Source organism: Ctenopharyngodon idella, chromosome 16 (genome assembly GCF_019924925.1).
Source record: "Ctenopharyngodon idella isolate HZGC_01 chromosome 16, HZGC01, whole genome shotgun sequence".
In the NCBI taxonomy this organism is placed as follows: Eukaryota; Metazoa; Chordata; class Actinopteri; order Cypriniformes; family Xenocyprididae; genus Ctenopharyngodon; species Ctenopharyngodon idella.
In genome coordinates, this window is record NC_067235.1 from 26103144 (window position 1) to 26130313 (window position 27170).

A 27170-nucleotide genomic window follows, 5' to 3' on the forward strand; every position below is an offset into this window, starting at 1 on the left:
TTCCATTTCTTCTTCCTTGCTCACTTTGGGTTAGTTTCTCTGTAAAGTTCTTTCAGGATGTTTTTTTGTTTGTTTGTTTGTTTTATCAAATTTCATCGGCACCAGACATATTAAATGAAATCATCTTTGTGCAATTTCCGTGCAACATTTATGAAAGCGATGAGTTGGTATGGTTATGAAACTGCTCCATTAACAGTTTTTAACCTTTAGTGAGTTTTTGCTGATGTGCAAATGCATTATGGGCTGTTAACGTGTTAAGCTTATGATGGAGAGGTTTTGAAACTAATTTAGAGAGAAAACACAGGTGTCTACATTTCATATTATTACATGGAACTCTGGAATACTGCAGCATCCTGCAGTAAAATATTTTTGTATACGACCATTAAACTGTATATTTGAGCTTTTTTCCAAATATTGTATTTAAAAAATTAAAATAATATATAAATAAATATAAAATAATACTCACACACAATAGTTATGTAACATTTAATATTGCATTTATTTGCTCAGTTTGGTGGTTGCACTCTGTGGTCTCTTTCTTCTCATGTAATCAAATCATTTAATGCAGTGTGTCCCTAACTGTTTCTGACGGGCCCCGCTTTTGTAGAGAATAATATTTTCAAGATGCCCACCTACATGCACCTTCATAAAAACACTCTCAGACATGCATGCCCTTGCTTGCAAAATCCTATATGATTTATTTGAAACGTAATTAATACAGTACAACTTCAACAGGCTTCTCTTTGTGTTTGTGATGTGAAGTCTCTAAGTGGCGTCCTAACTTGTTCGGCTCCATACTGTCAGAAGCTATATTTGAGGCACGCAACACACTGTGTTCTCTCTTCAATACCCACCTGGTAAATCCGAGGGCGAGATATGCCTCATTATATTTTCTTGAGGCTGGCACTGGACGTGACAAAGCTAACATTGCAAATCTATTTGTACTTTGTCTCAGAAGTTGCGCCAGAAGTTGTAGTATGTCAGAAATAGAACGGGGCATCAGTTTACTGTAGTAAATTTGTTGTGTTGTGTCACACCGCACTGCATCCAGTGTAGACAGCATCACTGATTATAATGCATTATATGCTGGATAATTTCACAGAGGGGTCACAGAGGTTTCTTTTGCATAACAATCTGCTGACTGTACACTATCCCATTGCCTTACTGTGCCCTGCTTTTCAGGGCACAGTAAGGCAATGGACTCTAGAGCAGTGGAGACGTGTTCTCTGGAGTGACGAATCACGCTTCTCTGTCTGGCAGTCCAATGGATGAGTCTGGGTTTGGCGGTTGCCAGGAGAACGGTACTTGCCTGACTGCATTGTGCCAAGTGTAAAGTTTGGTGGAGAGGGGATTATGGTGTGGGGTTGTTTTTCAGGGGTTGGGCTTGGCCCCTTAGTTCCAGTGAAAGGAACTCTTAATGCTTCAGCATACCAAGACATTTTGGACAATTTCATGCTCCCAACTTTGTGGGAACAGTTTGGGGATGGTCCCTTCCTGTTCCAACATGACTGCGCACCAGTGCACAAAGCAAGGTCCATAAAGACATGGATGAGCGAGTTTGGTGTGGAGGAACTTGACTGGCCTGCACAGAGTCCTGACCTCAAACCGATAGAACACCCTTGGGATGAATTAGAGCGGAGACTGTGAGCCAGGCCTTCTCGTCCAATATCAGTGTCTGACCTCACAAATGCGCTTCTAGAAGAATGGTAAAAAATTCCCATAAACACACTCCTAAACCTTGTGGAAAGCCTTCCCAGAAGAGTTGAGGCTGTTATAGCTGCAAATGGTGGGCCAACTCCATATTAAACCTACAGATTAAGAATGGGATGTCATTAAAGTTCATGTGCACGTAAAGGCAGGCGTCCCAAAACTTTTGGCAATATAGTGTATCTATTTGGTAAGTTGTCATGTAATTAACAGCATTAAGTACTGTCAAACAGTCATTATTACTTTGGCTTAAAAAAACACTCCACTCCAGGCAAAATCGCACAACTCTGCCTTTACTCCATACCGCTCACATGCTCTGTTTCTAATATTTAGCATAATTAAGTTCAGTTCACAACAAATTGAATTTCCTGCCAAAATGAATAAAGGTCTGCAAGTATCCCTCCGTGTCTGTGTGTGTGGTTGTGTGTTTTTGCGTCCTCTGTGCTAGGTGACCCTCTGTTTTAATCAATCAAAGTGGCTTACAAGAACTTGACAGCTTGGCACGGAGAGGATGAAAAGAAAAGCAGAGAGTACAGTATAAAGATGAGGAATGATGTGAATCTGTGCTGTAATTGCACAGGAGAGAAGTGGAATCATTAAAGGTAGAGTGCTCTGCGCTAACGGGGATAAGATGGATAAGCCGGCCATGAGCTGCATCGATCCCTCTGTCATACTCTCTGACTTGTTTACACGCTCAATGCCCTGAGTTACAGAGCTAGAGACACAAACCACAAGCGCCTGTAAGACCGTGACTCGTTACCCTCCACTTACTCACGGTCATTCAAGCATTATAAAGCTAATCCGCACTAATAGGGAAAAGAGAGAGAGTAAAACAGAGGGCTTGGTTTAGTAGTGAAGGAGAGCAAGCAAAATGGAGGGATAAAATGGAAGAGTGGTTTTATACTACAGGCTTAGCGCTGTGTTTTTGCTTCGAGACACTGATAACCTGCACAGACAGTCCCGGGTGATGATGGCATGTCATGTTTTGTCCTGCCAGTCTAAACCCAGCTTTTATCATGCATAAATCCCCTCCAAACACTGAAATACACTGATAAAAATCGTTCGGGAATGGACAATAACAAGGAAATGTGTTCGATGTTATCATGTTTTTCGACATAGTGGTATCATAATGATATCAGTGTGTTCTTTAAGTACACTGGAATTTAATATAATGTAATATAATTTAATATATAATTTTATTTTGGCAGATCTGACAATCATGTTATGTTACTGAACAATAACCAATGTATGTATTCTTTTCACAGACTGTAATGACACGGTTGCAGTTATTAACATTGTAAAAAAAAGTTTTAAATTTTTTCATTTAAAAAATGTAATGTAAATTTATAACACTATACTTTGTGGGTGGTCCATTGGCTGATATTATGAATATTTACTCTTGCCTGTTGTATTAAAAAAAAGTAGTACCAAACCTCTAACCCATATTTAATTTAATCTCATTTGCCTGTAGACACACCATCTTTTTAAAGTGAAGAGATAATGCTTATTTTGCTATCCTAAATGCTCAATTATATGATTGATTGCATTGTATTATTTGCAATTAGCATCGTTTTTCCTTGCTGTTCGTGACCCTATAAGAAACCTGAAATGCGACATCAAAACATTATGATGTACAAAAGAAAGGTTTTCTTATATTATTAGCATGAAATATTGGCCATTTCAGACTAATGGCAGAAAAATGGCAGTAAAAAAATACAGTAATATGATTCTGATATGGTCCCCAATATATTGTACATTCCTACTGAAGTCCATTGGTTTTACCATCTGATACTATCACTGTACCATAGTACCACCACAGTACTTTTTTGCAAAGGGAATAGAAAAACTCTTCTGATCTGCAACTGAACAGTGAGTGAGACAGTGGAGAGGAAAGATGAAAGGGTGTCTTGAAAGTTTGTGTGTGTATGTGTGTGATTTTGACCTTTAGCCCTCAGTCTGCTGTTAGCACTGTCAACATTGTAAACAAACTCACTTTATACCGGAGACAGGCTCAGAGAAAGAAAAAAAAAACATAAGAGAGAGGCAGAAGCAGCGGGAAGAAAAGAAAATCTGGAGGGAGAGACGTGAGGCAGAGAAAAAGTGAAGAGAGAGAGATTGGAGTGGAGGGGAGAGGAGGCAGAGAGGTGCAGGACTGACTGTAATAACATTGCGCTAGAAACAGCAGGGAACAAGCAAACCCTGACCTGCTCCTCTTTTCTCGCTCTGTCCTTCACCCTCTCATCACCCTCATAAGCCCTCTGTCCTCCCTGCTTCCGCTCAGACTCTTAAAACTCTCTCTCAAATTGTGCTTTACTCCATCAGAGCTGAGATTTACACGCCCCAATGCGTCTCGCTATCTTTTTCTGACACACACACAGACTGTGGTCACTACAGCGGCGGGGCCTCCGGTAAGTGGACCTCATGAGATCTTCCCCGGTGTTCGCTTTCCCTGTTTTCACGGGACCGGTTCGACAAGACTCCTCTCATTGTATTTCACCATGGAGACGTGCAATGTTACGATAACACTCTCCTTTAATCCTGTTGGATTAACACCGTATCATTTGATTAAATTTTCGCTCATGGGTGAAGCTGTTAATATACGCATTGCAGATGTAATTATGCATAGTCATTCGGCGTTTATCGCTCGGCCCACAACAGATGCTCATTTTCTTATATCCTGCCCTCATTTCCTTCTCTTCCCATTCTCACCAACCTTGAAATAGGAAAGGAAAACTACACCAGCTTAACTATATGCCAGTTGACAGGAAAGCAGGCCCGGGGATGTACAGTCAAACATCAGCCGCCTCAGGGATTGGAGTCACTCTCCTTCCCTTCCTCCCTCTTCTCCTCTCTGCTGCCAAACTGAAGCTCATTAGAGGAAAAGGGATTCCTGACTAAATAGAATGGGGCTCCTGCCAGACTGGGTGAAAGATGAGGGAGGGAGAGAGAGAAGTGTGTAGTGAAGTGAGGAAAAATATTAATTAAAATGATCACATATATCCATCCATTCTCTGTACCGCTTATCCTCTGAATACTTATCTTAATCAATCAAAAAAAAAAAAAAAAAAAAATTCACACGGTATATTAGTAATTAATTGTATGCAGTCTGTTAGATTGAGATCTTGAAATTTTACACAGTAAACCCTGGGTTAACATTCTTATTTGCATGTTTATACCGTTTAATAACATGGATCGGGCAAATACAGCATGCAACAAGCACATAACCTGTTTTAATATCTGCTTCTCCATTTGTGGAAATGTCATCACTTCAGTTAATATGTTTTGACATTTTTTACAGGTTCCCTCGGACGCTGAAACTAAACAAAGCGCATGAAAATTTCTGTGCACAGCTCATGAATATTTAATGAGACAGGCATTGTATCGTTTATGATTGGCTGTCTAACATTCTAGCAGCGCGTTGTTTCACACTGTACAGTTTTGGCACAGCAATTCAGCAGGGCTTCATACCCCAGGGTTAGAAATTATGCCAACCCCCTTTCAAAATGACAAATGTGAAACGTTACTGAATCCAGTGTTAAAACTGGCCTGGTGAAAAACGTAACTGTGAGCTAAAACAAAATGTGGTGTAGGCCTACTGCATAATTATCTCCTTAAATCTTTAATTTCACTGAAAAGTATTTCTTGCTCTAATCAGATTAATTTTCAGTAGTTCTTCCTGTAAAAGCCAAAGAAGAGAATGAAATGTGGGCTAAAATTCGCCTTTTTGTTTGTTTGTGGGATCCTGTTACTTCCTCAGTTTACAGTAAAGCTACAGTAAAGTTTACTTGACCGTTGCGTATATATATATGGAGTTTGTGTCCCGGCCACCCGCCAAGTCCCCCCCCAATAGCCCCTCCAAAAGTCAACCACACCATTGTCCAGCTAATAAAGCACCTGAGTGTGAGAAATGTGGAGCTTAAGGAGTGTGAAAGAAAGAGGGAAAGAGCAGACAAAAGGAGAAGTGTTAACTGAAGTCAGGAGACTAGCATTACAGCTGACATGCAGCAGAGGGCTGGAGGAGGGGAGCATGTATTTGTGTGTGGCCTGGCTGAAAGCAGACCTTCGTTTGAACTTAAGTTTATAATGACCAGTAAAAAAACAAGGAGAGAGGAACTAGTAGTGAGATCTCTTTCATTTTTCTCCTGGACATGGAGATTAAAAAGGAGGTCAAGCATTGTGGTTGACGTAATTGATTTCGTTTTCGGACTACTTATTTGTATCTAATTATTTTACAATACAGACTGTTTTAAAGCAGCTTTACAGTGATAACCGGAAAATGATTCAATGATCCAAACAGAGTTTATTTCGGCTGTACAGCAGCTCTAAGAGAAAATAGTGTCATTGTTCAGCAATAAACATAAAATATATTGTTGCTTTACTTACACTACCATTCAAAATTTTGGGATCAGTGAGATTTTTAAATATTAAAAAAAAAAAAAAAGCACATTGTTACTTTTTTTACTGTATTTTTTATATAAATGCTGCCTTGGTGAGCAAAAAACATTAAAAAAAAAAAAATCTTACTGATCCCGCAACTGTTGAACAGTAGTGTGTAATCAACAAATTTAAATCAATAGTTGTATGTTTTTAATTGGATTACCTAATTCACAATGCTTTATTCACAATTACAGTTTATTCCCTCATTAAAGATGTGAAGTACAGGAAGTACACCTAGTAATTTTTCTTTTTTCTTTCATATATATATATATATATATATATATATATATATATATATCAGCATTTATAATGTTGCGGTCTGATTTTGTTCGGTCAACTCAAATAATTTTTGTAATTACCAATGAGAAAAAATGAATGGGAAAAATTTCCGAAGATGGCAAGCACTATTGCACTTAACACAGTTCTGTCATGAAACTCTAGATGGCGCAGGCTAATAGGTCCTTCACTCAACCTGTTTGCAAGTCACATCATTCTCTATAGGACACAGCTGATTGGTTCCTGCTGTATCAGTAGCCAATGAGCTTGCGTGCTCAACCTTCAAATCCTTGTTAGCATTTGCTGTAGCAGTGCAGCTCGATTTCAGAAACCCTCCACCTTCCCCAGCTCCACCTGTATAGATCTGCTATGGGTAGTTAATGTACACTATATTGTACAGCAGCAGCATGTCTTATTTGCTCACGGCAGCGTGTCGTGTATGTATTGGCAGTAGCAAGTCCTGTACCAACAGTGTGGCTTCTTCCAAGATCAAATATATCAACATTTTCATACCCATTACCATGCAAAAAACACTCTGAGAGTTATCATGACAGAAATGTATTCCAACAATATTGTCTCATTTATTTCTGTTTTTAATTTATGAATAATTATATAAAAATGCACAAACATCAGTCATTTTAATAAATAAAATAATTAATAATAATTAAATAATTTCAATTATTTTATATGAAGGGATTTCAGGAGAAACATCTGAGACAATACTTCAATGAGACGTAAAATTGGCATGGATATCTGGAACCTCAGTGGACATTTTTGCAGTGTCATGGGTTCATATTTATTTTTGTTCCTCAGAAACATATTTCCTGCTGGAACAAAGCTCTGTTGATTTGGTATCATTTGAGCCAGGATAACCCCCTTTTCCTTCTGGTTATCTACACCCTAAACATAACGCTCTCTCTGCTCAATATTTATAAATACAACTTACTATCATCCCTTGGAAAAAAACCTTGCTGCATAAAGGGAATGTTGGGACACAGAAAGAGAGATGGAGTAGAGAAGTGAAGTGGCTCTGGATGGAGAGAGAGCGAGTGAGCGAGAGAGACAGAGTGAGGGGGCAGCGCTCGCTGTCCTAACCCTTTTAGCGAGATTAACTCGAGCCGTAATGTCTCTCTCACATGGCCCTACTATTTATCTTCTGACTCAGCTCTCTCTCTCCCTTTTTTCTTATCTTTCTATCTCAATAATGAGTTTCGGTGGTACAGCAGAGTCTGCATTGTGGATGCGGCAGCTGTAGCATTAAAACACACCAGCAGCATGGCAGCTCTCGTGCAGTAACTGTCAGCACTAATACACCCCACACAACCCCTTCATCCACTCCCACCCCACTGCTGTCAATCAGGTTATTTGTTTTATTGGTGCCTGCTTCCATTTTCAGTTTTTATTCCACCTCTTTCTCTCTTAGAGCTCTCCTATTTAATTCACTTCATTTTAGATGTCCATTACTGGCTGTTCCACCATTAACTGCCATCTAGCCCGACTGATTGCTCTGCCAAACAATGCATATATCTGGCTTCTGCTATGGATGTTCATTTTTTTTTTTTGTGAAAATGAATAGGGGAGTGCAGACATGCACGCAATTGGAGCATTTAGACTCCTTCCATTTAGACATTTCTGTCTCTTTTTATATACCCCCATTTGCATCCATCCATCTTAGGGTTTTTTGCACTCTCCACTCTAAAATTTATCCGCCCAACCCCCAACGAGTACCCCATCTCCCTCCCCAGATTTCATTCTCACGTTGGTCTCTGCTTTGGGAGCCGAAGTTAGGAATACGGGGCTGTAATTGCAACGCCTAGGGGCCAGTGAGGTGATCGGGAGAGCAGGAGTTGTCCCTCAGCATTAAATATTAACTCTTTTTTTCATCTTTGCCTCTTTGCTGACATGCCCTAATAAGAATCCCATCTCTTCATTTTTGTCAATGTCATGTGAGGTTCATTCCAGTTCCTTAGAGGCAATTTCAAATTGAGTTTCCCGAAACAGGTAATTTGAAACTTTTGAGATGAGCCCTAATATTGCTCTCCGTCCCTTCTTGTTGACCACATAACGAACTATAATCAGATTAAGTGACATACATCATATATATCGATACAATTTGTGTCATTTTGGCAAACAGATATGCTTCTATGAATAGTTTTGCAGTGCAAGCTCACATATCTAAGATTTGTGTATTTTCCTCTTGTAGGAATTTGAAGTTACTAAGTAAAAAAAGAATAAAACATCAGCTGTGTTGGCTGCAGAGGATATATTTTGTCTGAATTATTAATTTAGAATTTGCGGCATAACCTTCTTATACAAAATGCACCAGCCTAACTAACCAAACTATAAATTATAGATGCAGAACAGTGTATTGGATAGCTTTTAATATATCTCCTACACAGATTTAGCATAGGATGATGAAGTGCATGTTTAATAACACCCATCTTTTATTCATTTATCATTCAGATCATCGTAATGTGATCTTCGCATTGCTCCATTTTATTTGTGTAAATGTAGTTTCCGATGTCTCTTTCCTCTTTCTCTCATGTCATGTAGTTTGTGCTGGCCCTCAGATTGAATGTGTTTGACTCATGATGCTATTGTCAGGACGACGGCAGTAGCGGGGTGGAATGCCAGCAGAACAAAAGACTGAGTGTGAACTGACCTTGTAGCCCACTTCACGCTGTTTATCCTCAGACATCAAGAGACTGAGATTATTTACCTATTTATAAGAAAACTAGAGTGTCCTAGGTTTACATGTTAAAACATATCATCAGGAGAGAGAGAGGGCCTGGAAAAGAATAATTTTGGTTGACTTGGTGTTTTTGCTTTTCTAATGTACATGCTAGCTTTTATTGTGCACAATCTATCAATTATTCCAAAAGTTTGTCTTTGTAATTTTTAATCAACACTTTTTGTTCTATCTAATCACTTAATAAGCACTTTTAATTCAGAAATACATCACTTCACAGAAACTGCAAATTCAAACTGCAGTTCACAAGAACTGTAACCAAGCAAAGGTGAGAAAGAGGAACAGAGAATGGGAGGAGACTGCTGAGATGTGTGTACCAGAGTCCCTGAAGTGCAGAGAAGTGTGTAAGACTAGTGAACGATGTCAAGTATGGCTTAATATTTAACAACCAATAGCATGCCTAAATCATAAGAGCATGACTGTAAATATATACTATAGTGTCATTTGTCACAGGTCCACGGTCCCAAAAGGAAAACAGAACGGCAGAGATGCATGAGGTGGAGGAATGTAGCGCTCGGCAGGAGCCAAAAGATAAATTCCCACACTCTTTTGATGTCCTGTTTTAGCAGAAGTCTCTGACCACACACATAGACAGTCTGTAAACCTCAGTTAGTTAACCCTAAACGCTTGAGGTAAATATTCAATCCTTAGTCTTATGTTAGTGAAAGTGTACTGTAAGTGCGGTCTAACCAGAGGAAGATGTGCTTCAGATGTGACCACTTTCTGGTTTATGGCAATCATGTGCTTAACTCAAGTCAAGTCAAGTCAAGTCACCTTTATTTATATAGCGCTTTTTACAATGTAGATTGTGTCAAAGCAGCTTTACATTGATAACTCAAACAGGAATTATCAATTAAGTTGAGTAGAGTGTATTGATCATGAGGAATGTCTTCGTTTGATGTCTACGACTGGCTCACACACTTCACAGAACATACCGAGATACAAAACAAATGCTCAGAAGGTCTGACTAGGGTTTCTCAAGTTCACATGGTTTCAATTTGTCTCAGTTTGTTGGTGTAATAGGTGACTATAGGAGAAATGTCTGGCTTTGTTGTTTTTCTAAGTGTTGCTAAACTACGGTCAACCTACGGACTAAACAAAGTTCTGTTTTTCAATTTTCTGTTCTGTCTTTTTGCTTTTGGCAATTTCCTGCTACATTTGTCATATTATTACCCAACTCGAGTTTCACTTATTATTATTTCTCTCACTTATTTACTCTTTCTCCTGCTCCGGTACGTGTCTGTCTTTTTCTGCTCACCCTGATCTCTTCTCTTTGCCTTGTGACTGAGGGTTTGTGTGCCAGTGTGTGTGTCAAAGTCAATGAAAGAGCCAGCAGCTGCTGTTGGTGCTCTTGCACCTGTTCTTGTCTCATCATGGCAGTGATGACTGATGTCAAGCCTTACATGGACCCATCATGCCCCTCTTCACCCTCCACATCCATTAAACACACACACACATGCTCACAGCGGGCCTTCTTTATCTATAGTTTGCTCATTTTGTATTTGGCAGCTTATTTGAAGATGTCAGGAAGGAAGTTCTAAATTCGCTACCCGCTTCCTTTTCTGAAGTTGCTGTTTTCTTAGTGTTTTGTGTTTTACGCTTATTTTACACATATTTTTACTGAGGTCTCCTTGAGTCTTTAGTCTGCATACTGAATATGATTACAAACATTTGGTTTTGTTTTTATTTGACACTTTTATGATGAAAATAAATTATTTTACCATTGTTGTTTTAAACCTGAATGGTTTCTTAACTTTTTTTATTTTTATTTTTATTTCAGTTTTATTTTTATGTAGTACATCAACTTATTTTAGTTAGTAGCCGAGTGTTAAGTGTAAATTTTTCATCTAATATTTCAGTTTTATTTCAATTGACTGAAATAATAGTTTTCGTTTTATAAAACTGCCTAAAAGTGGTCCATATGGCTTACACACTAAATTCTAAGTCTTACGAATATAGACAATAACATTGTGTGTCAAAAGGACTGAAATTTAGGTCTTGACATCTGCTGTCAGCATCCGCAGTAGTGAATGTCATCCAGCTGTAACTACTGACATCCCTTCCCACTCATTGCTGTTCCCCCATTGGCAGTCCTGCTACCCTGTTGCCATAGCAATAATGTTCAGCACAACATAATAACAAAAAATTACAGCGCTCCATAAAAATCAGCAAGGTTAACACTTTTTCTGTTTGTGTACTGTACATGCGTGTGGGTGGATATTTTCTTATGAATATTCATGTTGTTTGTGTCTGAATGCATTTCTGTTTATATCATTTAAATATAAGCATCTGTTTGCTTGGGTTAGTAGCCTATCTAGAATCCATACTTTTCTGGGCAAGAACTCCCTGCGCATCCATGCAGCCTAGCATGGATAAGAGAAGGGAGAGCAGGAATAACGCCCCTTAGGTAAACAGAACAGAACCAACAAATGCAGATATAATTAATGTCAATAATTTAACATTTTTCAAGAATTAGTTTGATTCAGGGGAATCATAAGGCCAATCCTGACTGACGAGAGGAGGAGCTGGGGATGGAAGAGGGTAATTAGCTCCTGAGAAACGCGGTAGCTACTGATAATACTGAGGAGCTTATATATGGATGCTGTGATAGGCGTCGTATCCTATAGGTATACGTGAGTCACCTGGGAGTCAGCTGATGCGAGCTTGACTGACGTGACCTGCCAGAACTGACGCTAATGCTGGATTTCTTTATAAAACTGTCTATATGCGTTAAAGTATACTTCTGCTTTTATAAGCAATTTTACTACAGTTTTAAGTTAGACCTGAACTTCTTTTGAGAATTTAAAGCATGAATCTCAGTATGTTTTGATAGATATATATGCTTAAAACAGGAAAAACAGTTTTCCAGTGGGGTTTGAGAAAAAAAAAAAAGTTTAATCAAAGTCCCTTTAAGACAAATCATTTCACTCGGTGGCCGTCTTTGAAACGCCTCTCGGGCATTCAAGTGCAGCTCCTATCTCTTTGAATGGGGAAATATCAAATTCTCCAAAGCTGTTTGCCAAGCTTTCGATTAAATTTCATATTTGAAATCACCAATGAATTCTGACAACAACTGTCTCATAAATTTTGTTTCTAAACGCTCGAATCATGACAAAAAACGGTATTTTTCAGGCTGGATCAAGCTAATGGGCAGTCCTAAATGCGTGTCTCTTGTGTCTCATTTCGGAGGCGTGCGTCTGACTGTTTCTATAGGAACCGGAGCTTCTAACAGCCGCTGCGGTGACGCAATGACTTTACCAATCGATGATTGGCTCTTATTTAGAAGGCGGGACTTATTGCCATATTCGCCATATTGCGTGTTTCACTTTCTCCCATTCAAAACAATACGAGTGACGCGTCTTGTGTTATTCTATAGTCTTTGGTTTAATTCATTATAAATTCTCTGAAATTTTTCTATGGGAAGTCTATGACAATATCTTATACAGTTTCTCAAGTGAATTTTTCCTATTAACCATTTTTAGATATTTTCACCAGAAAAGAAAAAAGAAAAAAAGATTTGCCCCCAGTGGTTGATTTCAGCCTGCGTTCACTGGTTGTGTCAGATGCTCAGGCACTTTTCATATGAACCTTTGGAATAAATGAAACTGCTCAGCTGTGCTCACCCACTGTCACATGCAGTTAGACCGACATATCCATCCATTCAGTCTGTTCTGAACAGGATTTGCTTCAGGAGGTTATTTTGAAGACTACATATAATAAAGGTTGTCAGAATAAAATGAAAAGCGTGAAAGGTCAAGTTTTATTTTGATAATAAAAGTAAACTGAAAGTGGCTAAGCAGATATAGAAATAATGTAGTGAAGATACTTTCAGAGCACTGCCAGCCTTTTTTTTATTTCACAGTATGTGCACAGTGGTGGTTGTATGTTTATTTGTGACTTTTCAGCCACAGGGCTCCTTAGACAGTCATTAGTTTTGTTTCCAACCACACACACACCACATCTCAAATGCAATCTCATGAGACACTGTTCTTTCTCACAGTTCATAACATCTGTGTGGAGCATCCAAACACTAAACTAGTCTATTGATAATTCATAGTTTTCTGTTTTTCACTGAATCACAACATAGCTTTAAGGAGTGAGATGTTTTTTGACCTAATCACCATTTTGAAATAATGAAGGAATAAGATTTGCGAGGCAGCTATTGCGAGCCAGACTCAAACATATGAGCACCAATTGAAGCACATGCAATAACCCCTGCTCCTGTTGCTTGAGTCCTCAGAGAACAGACAGATGATGTACGAATGACAGGGCGTTAATGGAAAATTGAGTTTACATTTGAAGCTGTTGGCCATGAGGGAGCGATCACCTTTGTGTGTGTACAGTATGTCCGCCCAGTGGAAAGGTACTGTATACACATAATTTATTTGTTCCTCAGCCAGAAAATAAAAAAGATGGTTATAAAATAGAGAGGAGGGCACATTGTTAGATTAAAAATGGAGTCTGTCCACTATTACTTAGACAATTTATCCATAGTACTACCTCTAAGTACTTAAATTTACACTTTTTGTTGATAGCATCTATTACTATTTGCACTTGTTGTAAACCAGATGCTATTTGTTGCTTTTGTACATTTGGTATTCATAACTATTTACACTGTAAATAGCCTCTGCCTTATATGTAGTATGAAAGAATATTTAAAACATATTACACAAATAATATTAAAAAGTCGACACAAAACAGAAATTGCCATTGAGGGGGAGAGATGTTGATGTTTTTTTATTTAAGATTAGAGGGCACGTTAATTTAAAAAATAATGATGTGCATGTATTAATAATTTATAATGAGCACTGTAACATTCCATTAAATAAGAATGGTCAATTTTGATTTCATGTTGAATTTAAATAATAACGGTTGACTGAATTATTCAACGATTCACTCATAAGTCACTTTCGTTCCTGAATGAATCAATAGTTTGAATAAATTATTCAGTGAGTTTTATAAGCAATGCGTAGTGATGTAGCCTGTGAAAACGGTCACTAAAAAATATCCACCACTAATATATAGACTTACTTGTCTGGAACGCTCTCACACAGACAAGCAGATTGATAGAAACAGTGAAAAGTCAGTGCCGTTGAACTGTATATCAGCTCACTGAACCAATCAAATTCGAGGACAAGAACTGTTATATAATAAGAAAGATATAAGATAAGTAGTAAAAAGAGGTAAAAATAAAAAGACAGACATTGAAAGCTGAAGTGGAGAGGCAGCTGGCTCTTTTCACAGACACTGTGTGTGCGCCCGTGTGAGGGATAGTATTCAGCTAACACTTTGGGGCAGAACTTCAGGGGTATGGCAGAAGTCTTTGACAGTGACAGCTCTCCGTCTCTCTGAAGTTGTCTGGCCCAGCTCTGTCTGTAACTGTCTTGCCAGCAATTGCTAGTACTGAAATGATCCATCTTTCTGAAAACTGCCTTGAGTTTTCAGAATGCAGTGTATCGACCTGATGCGCTTCATAAATACTGAATGTGAGGGTGTGTGTGTGTGTGTGTGTGTACGTACGGTCTCCTCTCAGTGTGAGTGTCTGTCGATGTGTCTGCTGCTCACAGTCAGAAAGTCTCCTGTCCATCTGCTTCTCTCGCCGTTCATCACGCGTGCTGTCTTTCTTTCTTTAAATCCGATTATCTTTACCGCTCGCTATGACTCGCACCCACCCGCACGTACCCTTGACCGCGCCCCATCCAGCCCCTGCTGAGGGGGAGATTGAACAGAGGAGGCACTAATTGCCCCTTAATTGCCCCCATGTCTGTCCAGCTGCTCCCCTAAGCAGAAAAGAAGAGTGGACAAGTAGTATTGATCAGACAAGAGTAGTGAGAATAAAAGAGAGAGGTGGAATTGGAGTGAGAGTTTTAAACAGACATATTAAAGGGATAGTTCTCCAAAAATATAATAAAAAAGATATTTAAAAAAGTTAGGACAACGGAAAAAAAAAGAATAGATTTTGAAGTGTATTTTCGTCTGTACAATGAAAGTCAGTGTTTTTTTTTTTTGTGTTAATTTTTTGGGATAACAGTCACCATGGAATGTGTCGTGATATTCAATGTTATTATAGTTAACTAAAAAGTTTTCATTACTTATAAATAATAAAATAAAATAGATAGTTCTTACCCATGAGACTGGCTCTGATGTCATCTGGCAGTTTTCCATGTCATCAGAGTTCGAAGTTGGTACGCAGAACCGGCTCTTCTCTACTTTTACCTAAGCATGCCGCCAGATTTCCTTGCGTATCAGCACTTCTAACATGTTGCGCGTACGGAAGCCCGCCGTGCCCTCCCTTCTCCAGTAACGTGTTTTGAACCGAGCATCGGGAGTACCGGCACTTTTATTTTTCCACTTCAAGCACTGCATGTCGTGTGGTCATTCGTAGTGCTTCATCAGACAACAATTAACATCTTCAAGGTGCAATGTTTAATTTCTTTTCCTTTAGCAGCACTAAACAGAACTGTAAAAATAAACATTATTTCCACACTGGTTTCCAAAGCATTCCTACGACCCCTTCCATGAGTCATCTGCTGCTTTAAATGCTTGAACTCTTTAAAGCAGGATGGATTCTGATTGGTTGTCAGTGTTTTTATTGTTCAGCTGGTAAAAATCATTCTGAAAGTAATTTCAATGATATCGTTATTTTGTCGTAATAGTTATTGGGCCCTGTTTTAACGATCTAAGTGCATGGTCTAAAGCGCACGGCGCAAGTGCGCTTAGGTCATGTCCAAATCCACTTTTGCTAGTTTAAGGACGGGAAAAATGGTTGGCGTGCCCGGCACATGGTCTAAAAGGGTTGTCCCTATTCTCTTAATGAGTAATGGGTGTGTTTTGGGCGTAACATGCAATAGACCAATCAGAGTCTCATCTCCCATTCCCTTAAAAAGCCAGCTGCGCTCGCGCCATGAAGGATTCGCTATTTACATGGCGGAATTTGCAAGTGGAAAAACTGAACACTTCTCTAGTGAGGAAACGGATTTTCTCATGCACAAGGTTAATGCGCGTGAGCAGATCATCTACGGGAAAAGCCAGATTCCACCAAAACATTTTTATCTTTATGCACACAATAATAATCTTTTACATTGTAATACTTTTATTTTTAATATTTGGCATGTTTGTGTGCTGCTGCACATCACTGAGTGTGTAATAAGCAGAGTGTATTCGCGTTGTGTACCCGCATATAGGCGCATATTACTAACACGCTCTTTAAATAACAAAACAAATATTGCGGCATTGACTTTAGACCAGGATTCAGTTGGTCAAGGGCGCAGTCTATTTCAGTTGCCTCAAAATAGCAACGCGCCAACAATGCACCTGAACACACCTTGTTTTCAGACCAGCACGTCCATAGGTGCACAAATGGGCGCAAATGCTTTTGCTATTTAAACAATGAGGCGCAGGACGTGAAAATGATAAATGCATCGGGCTGAAACTAGCAAAAAATACTTGCGTCGCACCTGTCGCCGCATTGCGTCGGGTGTATGATAGGGCCTGTAATGTTGGTGTGAACTTCCATACCTTTAATGAAGTATAATTAAACTTTTAAGTTATAAGTTATAATTAAACTTTATAGTTATTGCAGTTATCGTCTTAGGTGTGAAATTGGTCTTTAATGTACACTTGTGACTTTTGCGACGACCTCTGTGCTCACTCTTGGATCACTCTTTGCTCGCTGTGGATATTACAAAACAGTCTGTGATGCATTACGTCACCGCTGCAAGGACTGCAAAGGCTGGCATTTGGGACAGGGCCAGATAGAAAGTGATGGAGATGTAGGAGGGAATGAAATCAAGGGAGAATGAAAAAGGATATGAAAATGAAAAAGGATATGAAAAAGGAGTATTGTTTTTGAATGTCATATAGGTTATGGAGGAAAATTTTGTATGGGAGACAGAGAGACCTTTGAACCCACTGTAACATACTGAGATCTCTGAAGCGTTCTGTCAATCACAAGAGGAATGTCACACACACACATACTTGTAAGGCACTCTGAACTTTATTGACACAAATAACTACTACAAGCTTATAGCGAATATACATAAATAATTTTAGTCCTTATCAGCCTGTTTCATTCTTGTTGAGTGCTAATGCAGAACTCTTAAACTTCTGGATCTGACTGGTGTGTTTTGGTTCATGTGTTGCGCTGATTCATTTTTAAAGGGAAAGTACAGCCTTTCTTTGTTTCACTGTTTTTTTAGAGCTTAGTACGTGAAGTTGTTCGCTTCTGTAGCGTGTACTGTATAAAAGTGATCATGAGCTGTTTGTTTGTGTTCTGTGCTCTGGGTGGGAGTCATGAGAATCTGCTGGCGGGCGTGCTTATGTGTGTTGTCTATCAGCCAGAGGGATCTAGGGAAGAGGGAGGATCTTAGAAGAGATTATTGTCTGTCTGGATGCCACACTACTCCTGTGATCTTTCTAAACAAGGCAACTCCATGGTCATTTTACATACGCACAAAACGACTCTTAGTCTGCGTTTCATTCTACCTTGCACACTAAAAAGTAGTCTGAGTTTGGGAGTGTTTTGATAAACATGAATTACTAAACTATTTCACCACCCTATTGTTCAGCCTTTTGGTGATATTTAATATTTATGGGTGTTTGTTTTTCAATCAGATGAGCCATTATTTCCACCAAGGATTTAAAATGTTAACTACATGAAGTGAAAAATCTAGTTAATAAATAATCAAAGCATAAATAATTATTAATATTTTTTTTTTTTTTTGCTAAATGAACACAAAGAAAAAATTATATTATATTATATTCTGAAGGATCATGTGACACTAAAAACTGGAGTAATGGTTGCTGAAAATTCAGCTTTGCCATCACAGGAATAAATTATATTAAAATAGAAAAGTTATTTTAAATAGTAATATTATTTAACAATATTCATGTTTATACTGTACTTTTTACCAAATTAATTTACCAAATTAAATCCTCTTTTGCCTCTTCTAGCGCTGGAATGGTTTTATATCTATTTAATGTGTAAACTAGCGAGACAAAACACGTGCAAATGATAACCTTTCACTCTATTGCGGTTAAACTTGCAATTGATCCGCGAATCACATGCGTCCCGAAACGCAGGGGTTGGTCCGTACGGATCACGGATCAACAACGATCCGTTTAACCACTAGTTGTGAAATAATAAACAGCAATTAGAAATGTAATAAGAATAGGATCTTTTAATGGATTTATATGCTTATATAACAAAATACAGGATTCAGATTCATTTTATTAAAACACAATTTGAAAAGATTCACTATAATAAATACAATTTCTACACCATTTTTGCTTTTGAGGTTTAAAATGGACACATTTAAAATATATTTTTCATAATCATTATATCTCAAGTTGCATAACAAAATAAAAAATGTTTTTATAAGAAACTTAAAAACGCATTAAAATATATTAAATATTCATGATGTTTCTTAATTTATATTGCCTTCAAAATCATTGCAAATATATTATGAATTATAAAATATATCGCCCAGCCCTACTGTGGACTCCTACTACCCAATTTCAAGAGAGCAAAGGGTTATCGGCAGTCTTTTTTCTTGCTCTCTCTTGCACCTGGTTCTGTGCAGCTGGGCTTCATGTTTGGAGGCAGCAGGAACACAATGGCTGTTTCAGTCTCACAGCATGTGGATCATTTCTCACTGTGTGTGACTCCGAGGCTGCTGCAGTGAAAAGCCGTCTGGCAAATTATTATGAGTGTTGTTCAGTGCCGCCCATTCAGCTCTCAATCCTTCCCGCCAAAACAAGTACAATTTTTCATTAAAATCACACGTGTAATTTTTGGTCTCTTTTTCCTTCTCTTTACAGTATGTTTGGCTACTGTCAATGTCACTGTGACCCCAATGGTGGAAGTGATTAAAGGAGAGACCGCCAAACTGCCATGCAGTTACACCATCTCTCCACATCCCCCTTCGACTGTGGTCCACTGGTTCATTGTGAGTAGATGAATGACTTTATATTATTAGAATATATATGTAAGTACAAATAAAGACTGAATGCTGTACTACAGTACATTGATGAATTTGTATTTCCATCATCCTCAGGAAGTCGCAGGTGCAAGAAAGCAAATCGCTTACAAGTCTTCCCAAGGTGTTAGTGTTGATGCTGGCACACCACTCACAGAACGCTTAACCATGGGCGAGGACTTGTCCCTCACCATCTCCTCAGTCATGGTGGACGATCAGAGAAGCTTCTTCTGCCAAGTGACCGCAGGGGCTGTGGGGGTGGCTGATGCTGAGACCAAGGTCAAGGTTTTCTGTAAGTCTGACTGAAAACGAATGCATATCATATTTCTTCAATCCTTATTAGCTTAGCCTACTTGGTTTGAGCACTTGTGTCCATTCCTCTATCAATTTCCATAAACTAAATGGGACATATGGCCAGCCACTTTTACCCCTATTCATTAGCCTTGGGTGTTGTTTGTGAGTTGGCCCAGGGTCAATTATGGCCGTACAGATTGCATTTGACACAATTGATTAATAGAGTGATTGCACTTGTCATGTTTGATGGATGTCATTTTAAGGGTTATGAGAGCCAAAGAGCTCTATGTGCATTGAGCACTGTGTTAATGACCACTGACCTAAGAGCAGAGCTGCTTGTCCTTGCCTCGCTGATCCCAGATAAGTTGCAAAATGCAGGGAGTCAGAGCTTATACTGAGAAAACACAATTAAGGGAGGAACATAAAAAGTGATGGAATGAGGTGTGTTTTCTGTAGAGTCTTCATGATTGTGTATTGCTGATCTTGGCCGACTGGCACAAAATTAAGATGCAAAACCTAGAGCTAGATATTATAATCATGTTCCTTGTGTACCCAATAATACATAAACTAAAATATATGTATAAATTTACTTTTTTTGTCAGAACTGCAACTGTAGAATTTGGCAACAGAATTTGGCAACTGTAAAATTCACAGTAAAAAAATATTGTCTTGTTTTCCTGTAAAAAAAGTATTGAAATATTCGTAAAAACAAAATAAATTGATTTAAGAAAAATTATTTAAATTATAAATAATAATTAGTAATAAAATTAATAATAATTAATAATTTAAATAATTAATAAATATAAATTTAAATAATTCATAATAATTATTTAAATTATAAATAAATAATTATTTACATTATTTAATACACTACCATTCAAAAGAATTTTTTTTAAAGAAATTAATACTTTCATTCAGCAAAGATCCATTAAATTAATCAAAAGTGACAGTAAATTGTAAATACATTTATAATGCTACAAAAGATTTCTATTTCAAATAAATGCTGTTATCATGAACTTTCCATTCTTCAAAGAATCATAAATGGATGTCATGGTTGTTAATTATATTATAATGTATATAAATATTTTGGTAACACTTTACAATAAATAGTTAAACATTAGTTAATGTATTAACTAACATGAACTGACCATGAGCAATACATTTGTTACTGTATTTACTAATCTTCATTAACATTAGTTAATAAAAATACAGTTGTTAATTGTTTGTTCATGTTAGTTCACAGTGCATTAACTAATGTTAACAAGATTTTAATAATGTATTAGTAAATGTTGAAATTAACATTAACAAAGTTTAATAAATTCTGTATAAGTGCAGTTTATTATTAGTTCATGTTAACTAATGTTTAACCAATATTGTAATATGATTAACAAATAAATCTCATTTAAATGGTTTGATATCAATAATTAGATATTTATACTGAAAAAAGACAAAAGTATATTACAAATTGTTACTTTTAAACATTTATATTTAATCACTTTAAGCTATGAGAATGGCACCCATTTCATAGAATGAACGTTGAGTTTACTGTAAATGGTGGTGTAATACTGCATGTATATTGGATATTATAAACCTTATTCAGGGTACATGGCATATTTATCTCAATATATGGTATATTTAATTTAGCACAGTTTATAGATTTTTTTATTTTTTATTTTGCGTCTCTAATTGGCCTGCATTAGATGGTATTGAACTTTCAGCCCCCTGCACAGTGATTCATTATGTCTTTAGAGACCCTCCCCCAGCTGTGTGTGATGGGGTCACTTTATGAAAAACTAGACAATTGTTTGTGCGTAGGAGGGCGTAGGCTGTGTGGTATAGTGTGTGTGTGTGTGTGTGTGTACAGACCAGAAAAAAAACAGCAGAACAGGCTCTTTGTTTATTTTCCATCCCAGACTGCATGGAGCGAGAGAGGCAGTAATGGCTGTAATAATTGTGAATGAGAGAAGTGGGACTGGAAAACAATGGCACCTCCTCCCAGGAGACGAATGATGCTGCCTGCTTCATGGCTAATGGCTGCACCAGAGGGACATGTCCTTATGTAGTGAGAGAAAGAGACATCTATCTCCATGCAAACTCACATGTTCTCTGTGCTTGGTCTTTTCAAGTGTCTTTTAAAAGTATTTTGAGAAAGATTAAGATATGAGGGAGATGCTTTTGTGATTGAAAAACTCATGTGGACATAGAAGAAGAGAGACCGACTGAAACTAAGTGCTCTAGGAAGAATGGCATGACTGTTAATGTTATTAAAAATGATTCAGTTTATTTTTGAACCAGATGACAGCTGGGAGCAGTGATATGGTGACCTTGCGTGTGAATTGGTGGGTGGGGGAGTGGTTGCAGCGAGGAAAGGGAGCTGGAAGTGTCATAGTGTTAATGTATCGATGTTTGCTTTTTATCATATTTAGCTAATTTTTCATGTTTCCATTTGCAAAATTTAGGGGCAAAAGTTTTTGCACAAGGCAATTTCAATACAAAAACCTGATTCTAGCTCCAATCCAGTTTTAAACTGAGTGAATGTCATTCTTTTCGGCACAAACACGCACTTTGCATGCAAATTAGGCTCATTTTATTGTGCCATATTCACAAAACTCAGCACAATTTGCCTGGCACATTTAACGTTACGGTATTACCGCCCACAGAACGCAGGTGGCAAGCTGAATTTTATTAAGAGAGATCTCTGTGTATATTTCTATTGATCTTGGCAGCAGTTATTCATAAAATAATGATAAAAAGATGAAGAAGAAAATTAGAACTGGGCATCCTGTGTAGCCTATATATTTGAGCACACATATTAAAGCTGCAGTCTGTAACTTTTTTTGGTTAAAAATTAATTATTATTTTGAGCAAGTACATAAACAGCCAGTGTTCAAAACTTTCTCCTTACCTTAGCCCGATTCACAACGGTAAGCTTTTAATAATGTTTTCTAATAAAATCGGCACTGGTAGGTTTCCGCGGGAAATTCGAGCATGCAGCCGTTAGTCTTTGCGTCATTACGTCATGTCTGTTTACATAAAGCTAGTAGGCTATATGGCATGTGAGGATGCTGCTGTTAGCAGATCATTTATAGCCTTTTCTCACAGCAGCTGCAATAATTAAACTTATCATTTTGATGGTGGATTGTAATCCAGCAAACCTTAGATTCATCTGCGCTGAGGAGCCGTGCCGATGCACAGCCCACGTAAAGATAATAATTCCACAAATAACTGCAATTGCAGGTTTCAAACAGAAATGGCGACAAAGAGGCAAAACTGACAGACTGCAGCTTTAAAGAACCAGTTATCAGCTGTCACGATTCTTTTATTGAATTCCTCCTCAATGTGTTTGTATTTATATGGCCAATTGGGTGTATGCTTGTAATTAGTTTAGAAAACCGTATCTCAGACTTGATTTAAGTTATTTATGAAAATGAACTTCCCTTTTCCTCTCACAGTTGCTCCAGAGAAGCCAGTGATAACAGACAATAAACAGGCCATCACTGTCAGTCATGACACTACATCCTCCTCTGAGGTGAGTCTCGTGTAGATGTTTTCAGCTATATATGATAGCTTTGAGTCTTGAAATGTACATTTACTTTGTGCGGCCCTACAATGACTTAATGAAAAGCTTGTCAAAAATCTTATAACAACATCTAGCATGTCAAATTTCTGTGTGGTATGTTTGTTTAGGTGGGCAAGTGCACCAGCAGGAATGCTTCCCCTGAGCCTCGTATTATCTGGTTTAAAGACGACACTCCGCTACCTGACGAAAGGAACCGCAAGGAAAGTAAGTGCAGAATCTGAAAAGTTGTCAGAATAGGTCAGCTCTTTAAAGTCCTTTAAATTATCTTTCCCGCCCATTGCAGTATTACTGGAATCATAGTAGGGTCTAAAAATGTGACATTCAAATGGATAAACTACTGTTCAAAATTTTGGGTCGTTTGTTTAAACAAATAAATAAATAAAAATATAGTTTTATTCTGCAAAGATGGACTGAATTGTTTAGTGACAGCCAAAAAAAAAAAAAAAAAAGTCAAAAAATGCAGTGCCTTTTAAAGGATTAGTTCACTTTTAAATGAAAATTAGCCCAAGCTTTACTCACCCTCAAGCCATCCTAGGTGTATATTACTTTGTTCTTTCTAATGAACACAATCGGCGAAATTTTAATAAATATCCTGACGCATCCGAGCTTTATTATGGCAGTGAACAGGGTTCATGAGTATGAGCTGAAGAAAGTGTCTCCATCCACATCCATCCATTGTAAATGTGTACTCCACACTGGGTTAATAAAGGCCTTCTGGAGCGAAGCGATGCGTTTGTGTAAAAAAAAAAAAAAAAATCCATATTTAACAAGTTATGAAGTAAAATATCTAGCTTCCACCAGACCGCCTTCCATATTATGTAAGTTACGAAGAAAGTGTAAAACTGGGGTTGCGTCAGTTACACTTTTTTCGTAAGTTGAATAGGGAAGGTGTAGGACGTAGCATAAGCTTTTTAAACTGCAAGAGTTTTACACTTTCTTCGTACATTGAATATGGAAGGCGGTCTGGCGGAAGCTAGATATTTTACATTATAACTTGTTAAATATGGATTTTTTTTTACACAAACGCATCGCTTCACTTCAGAAGGCCTTTATTAACCCCCCTTAGCCGTGTGGAGTACATGTTTACGATGGATGGATGTGGATGGAAGCACTTTCTTCAGCTCATACTCGTGAACCATGTTTACTGCCATTATAAAGCATGGATGCGTCAGGATATTTATTAAAATATCTCAGATAGTGTTCATCAGAAAGAAGAAAGTCATATACACCTAGGATGGCTTGAAGGTAAGGTAAAGCTTGGTCTAATTTTCATTTGAAAGTGAACTAATCCTTAAATTAAAGAATCCTGAAAAAAATGCATCACAGTTTCGACAAAAGTATTAAGTAGCACATCTTTTTTCAACATTGATAATAATAAGAAATGTTTCTTGAGCACCAAATCAACATATTAGAATGATTTCTGAAGGATCATGTGACACTGACGACTGGAGTAATGGCTCCTGTAAATTACATTTTAAAATATATTAAAATAGAAAAGTTATTTTAAATAGTTTTATTTAACAATTTTATGTTTATACTGTATTTTATCACATAAATGTTAGCCTTGGTGAGCATAAAAGACTTCTTTCCAAAAGAAAAATGTACTGACCTTGTATATATATATATATATATATATATATATATATACAGTGGGTACGGAAAGTATTCAGACCCCCTTAAATTTTTCACTCTTTGTTATATTGTAGCCAATTGCTAAAATCATTTAAGTTCATTTTTTTCCTCATTAATGTACACACAACACCCCATATTGACAGAAAAACACAGAATTGTTGACATTTTTGCAGATTTATTAAAAAAGAAAAACTGAAATATCAGATGGTCCTAAGTATTCAGACCCTTTGCTGTGACACTCATATATTTAACTCAGGTGCTGTCCATTTCTTCTGATCATCCTTGAGATGGTTCTACACCTTCATTTGAGTCCAGCTGTGTTTGATTATATTGATTGGACTTGATTAGGAAAGCCACACACCTGTCTATATAAGACCTTACAGCTCACAGTGCATGTCAGAGCAAATGAGAATCATGAGGTCAAAGGAACTGCCTGAAGAGCTCAGAGACAGAATTGTGGCAAGGCACAGATCTGGCCAAGGTTACAAAAAAATTTCTGCTACACTTAAGGTTCCTAAGAGCACAGTGGCCTCCATAATCCTTAAATGGAAGACGTTTGGGATGACCAGAACCCTTCCTAGAGCTGGCCGTCTGGCCAAACTGAGCTATCGGGGGAGAAGAGCCTTGGTGAGAGAGGTAAAGAAGAACCCAAAGATCACTGTGGCTGAGCTCCAGAGATGCAGTCGGGAGATGGGAGAAAGTTGTAGAAAGTCAACCATCACTGCAGCCCTCCACCAGTCAGGGCTTTATGGCAGAGTGGCCCGACGGAAGCCTCTCCTCAGTGCAAGACACATGAAAGCCCGCATGGAGTTTGCTAAAGATGGTGAGAAATAAGATTCTTTGGTCTGATGAGACCAAGATAGAAATTTTTGGCCTTAATTCTAAGCGGTATGTGTGGAGAAAACCAGGCACTGCTCATCACCTGTCCAATACAGTCCCAACAGTGAAGCATGGTGGTGGCAGCATCATGCTGTGGGGGTGTTTTTCAGCTGCAGGGACAGGACGACTGGTTGCAATCGAGGGAAAGATGAATGCGGCCAAGTACAGGGATATCCTGGACGAAAACCTTCTCCAGAGTGCTCAGGACCTCAGACTGGGCCGAAGGTTTACCTTCCAACAAGACAATGACCCTAAGCACACAGCTAAAATAACGAAGGAGTGGCTTCACAACAACTCCGTGACTGTTCTTGAATGGCCCAGCCAGAGCCCTGACTTAAACCCAATTGAGCATCTCTGGAGAGACCTAAAAATGGCTGTCCACCAACGTTTACCATCCAACCTGAAAGAAATGGAGAGGATCTGCAAGGAGGAATGGCAGAGGATCCCCAAATCCAGGTGTGAAAAACTTGTTGCATCTTTCCCAAAAAGACTCATGGCTGTATTAGATCAAAAGGGTGCTTCTAATAAATACTGAGCAAAGGGTCTGAATACTTAGAACCATGTGATATTTCAGTTTTTCTTTTTTAATAAATCTGCAAAAATGTCAACAATTCTGTATTTTTCTGTCAATATGGGGTGCTGTGTGTACATTAATGAGGAAAAAAAAATGAACTTAAATGATTTTAGCAAATGGCTGCAATATAACAAAGAGTAAAATATTTAAGGGGGTCTGAATACTTTCCGTACCCACTGTATATATTCAAATATATTAAATACCTTAACGAGCATATTAGCATTCCGCTACTCCTCCCACACTTTTAGATCTCTTACTGTAAAATTAATCTTGTTCCTCTCTTTTTCTCAGAAACGTACATGATACCTAGTATGGTGAAGGAAGCCTCAGGCCTGTACACCATGACCAGCACGCTGTACATGCAGCCGGTTAAAGCTGATGCTAAATCAGTCTTTCACTGCACGGTGGAGTACAGCATGCCAGGCGGCCTGATCAAACAGGAGAGCTCTGATAAATTCAACCTCTCTTTGCTCTGTGAGTCTGACACACACACACTTAGAAAGAAACAGTAACCCATGCCAAATGCATCAACTATACGCCTCAAACTCCTCATCCTTTCCTCTCCTCAGATCCCACAGAAAATGTGTTCTTCAAATTGAAGAATCAGGGGCCAATCAAAGAGGGGGATGATGTGGAGATGGAGTGTGAGACTGATGGAAACCCTCAGCCAGAGTTTGAATTTTATAAAAAGGTGAGAGGTTATGAATGCTAAATCACAACCAAATGATCTAGTATATTGTTCTCACTCATGTGTTTACTCATTGCAATATCACTTCTAAGGACACTTCTAAGGAATTACCTCTGGGGACTCACCAGAAAGGCACATTATATATAATGAATGTCAGTCGAAATGACAGTGGAACCTATAAGTGTGACGCTCAGGACTTTGATGCCTCAGAAAATGCCATACTTTTCAAAACTCTACGCTTACGCGTGCATTGTAAGTATCAAACCCAAACACTATAATAAATACAAAAGTTGAAGTTGAAGTTGAATGACATGCATAATTGATTCTTTATTAAACTTTCTTCTTCATTACCATCGCTAATTCAGATTAACTTTACA

The 27170-nt window shown here is 38.0% G+C and overlaps 1 protein-coding gene across 1 annotated transcript in view; it reads left to right on the forward strand.

Annotated features, from left to right (window-relative positions):
- bcam (basal cell adhesion molecule (Lutheran blood group)) overlaps window positions 1–27170 on the forward strand; it is a 60431-nt gene that overhangs the window by 19538 nt on the left and 13723 nt on the right. Inside the window, 7 exon segments of the mRNA XM_051865804.1 lie at window positions 18989–19116; window positions 19225–19438; window positions 22893–22969; window positions 23128–23224; window positions 26397–26579; window positions 26675–26796; window positions 26886–27045. Of these exon segments, the coding sequence (XP_051721764.1) occupies window positions 18989–19116; window positions 19225–19438; window positions 22893–22969; window positions 23128–23224; window positions 26397–26579; window positions 26675–26796; window positions 26886–27045 (981 nt within the window).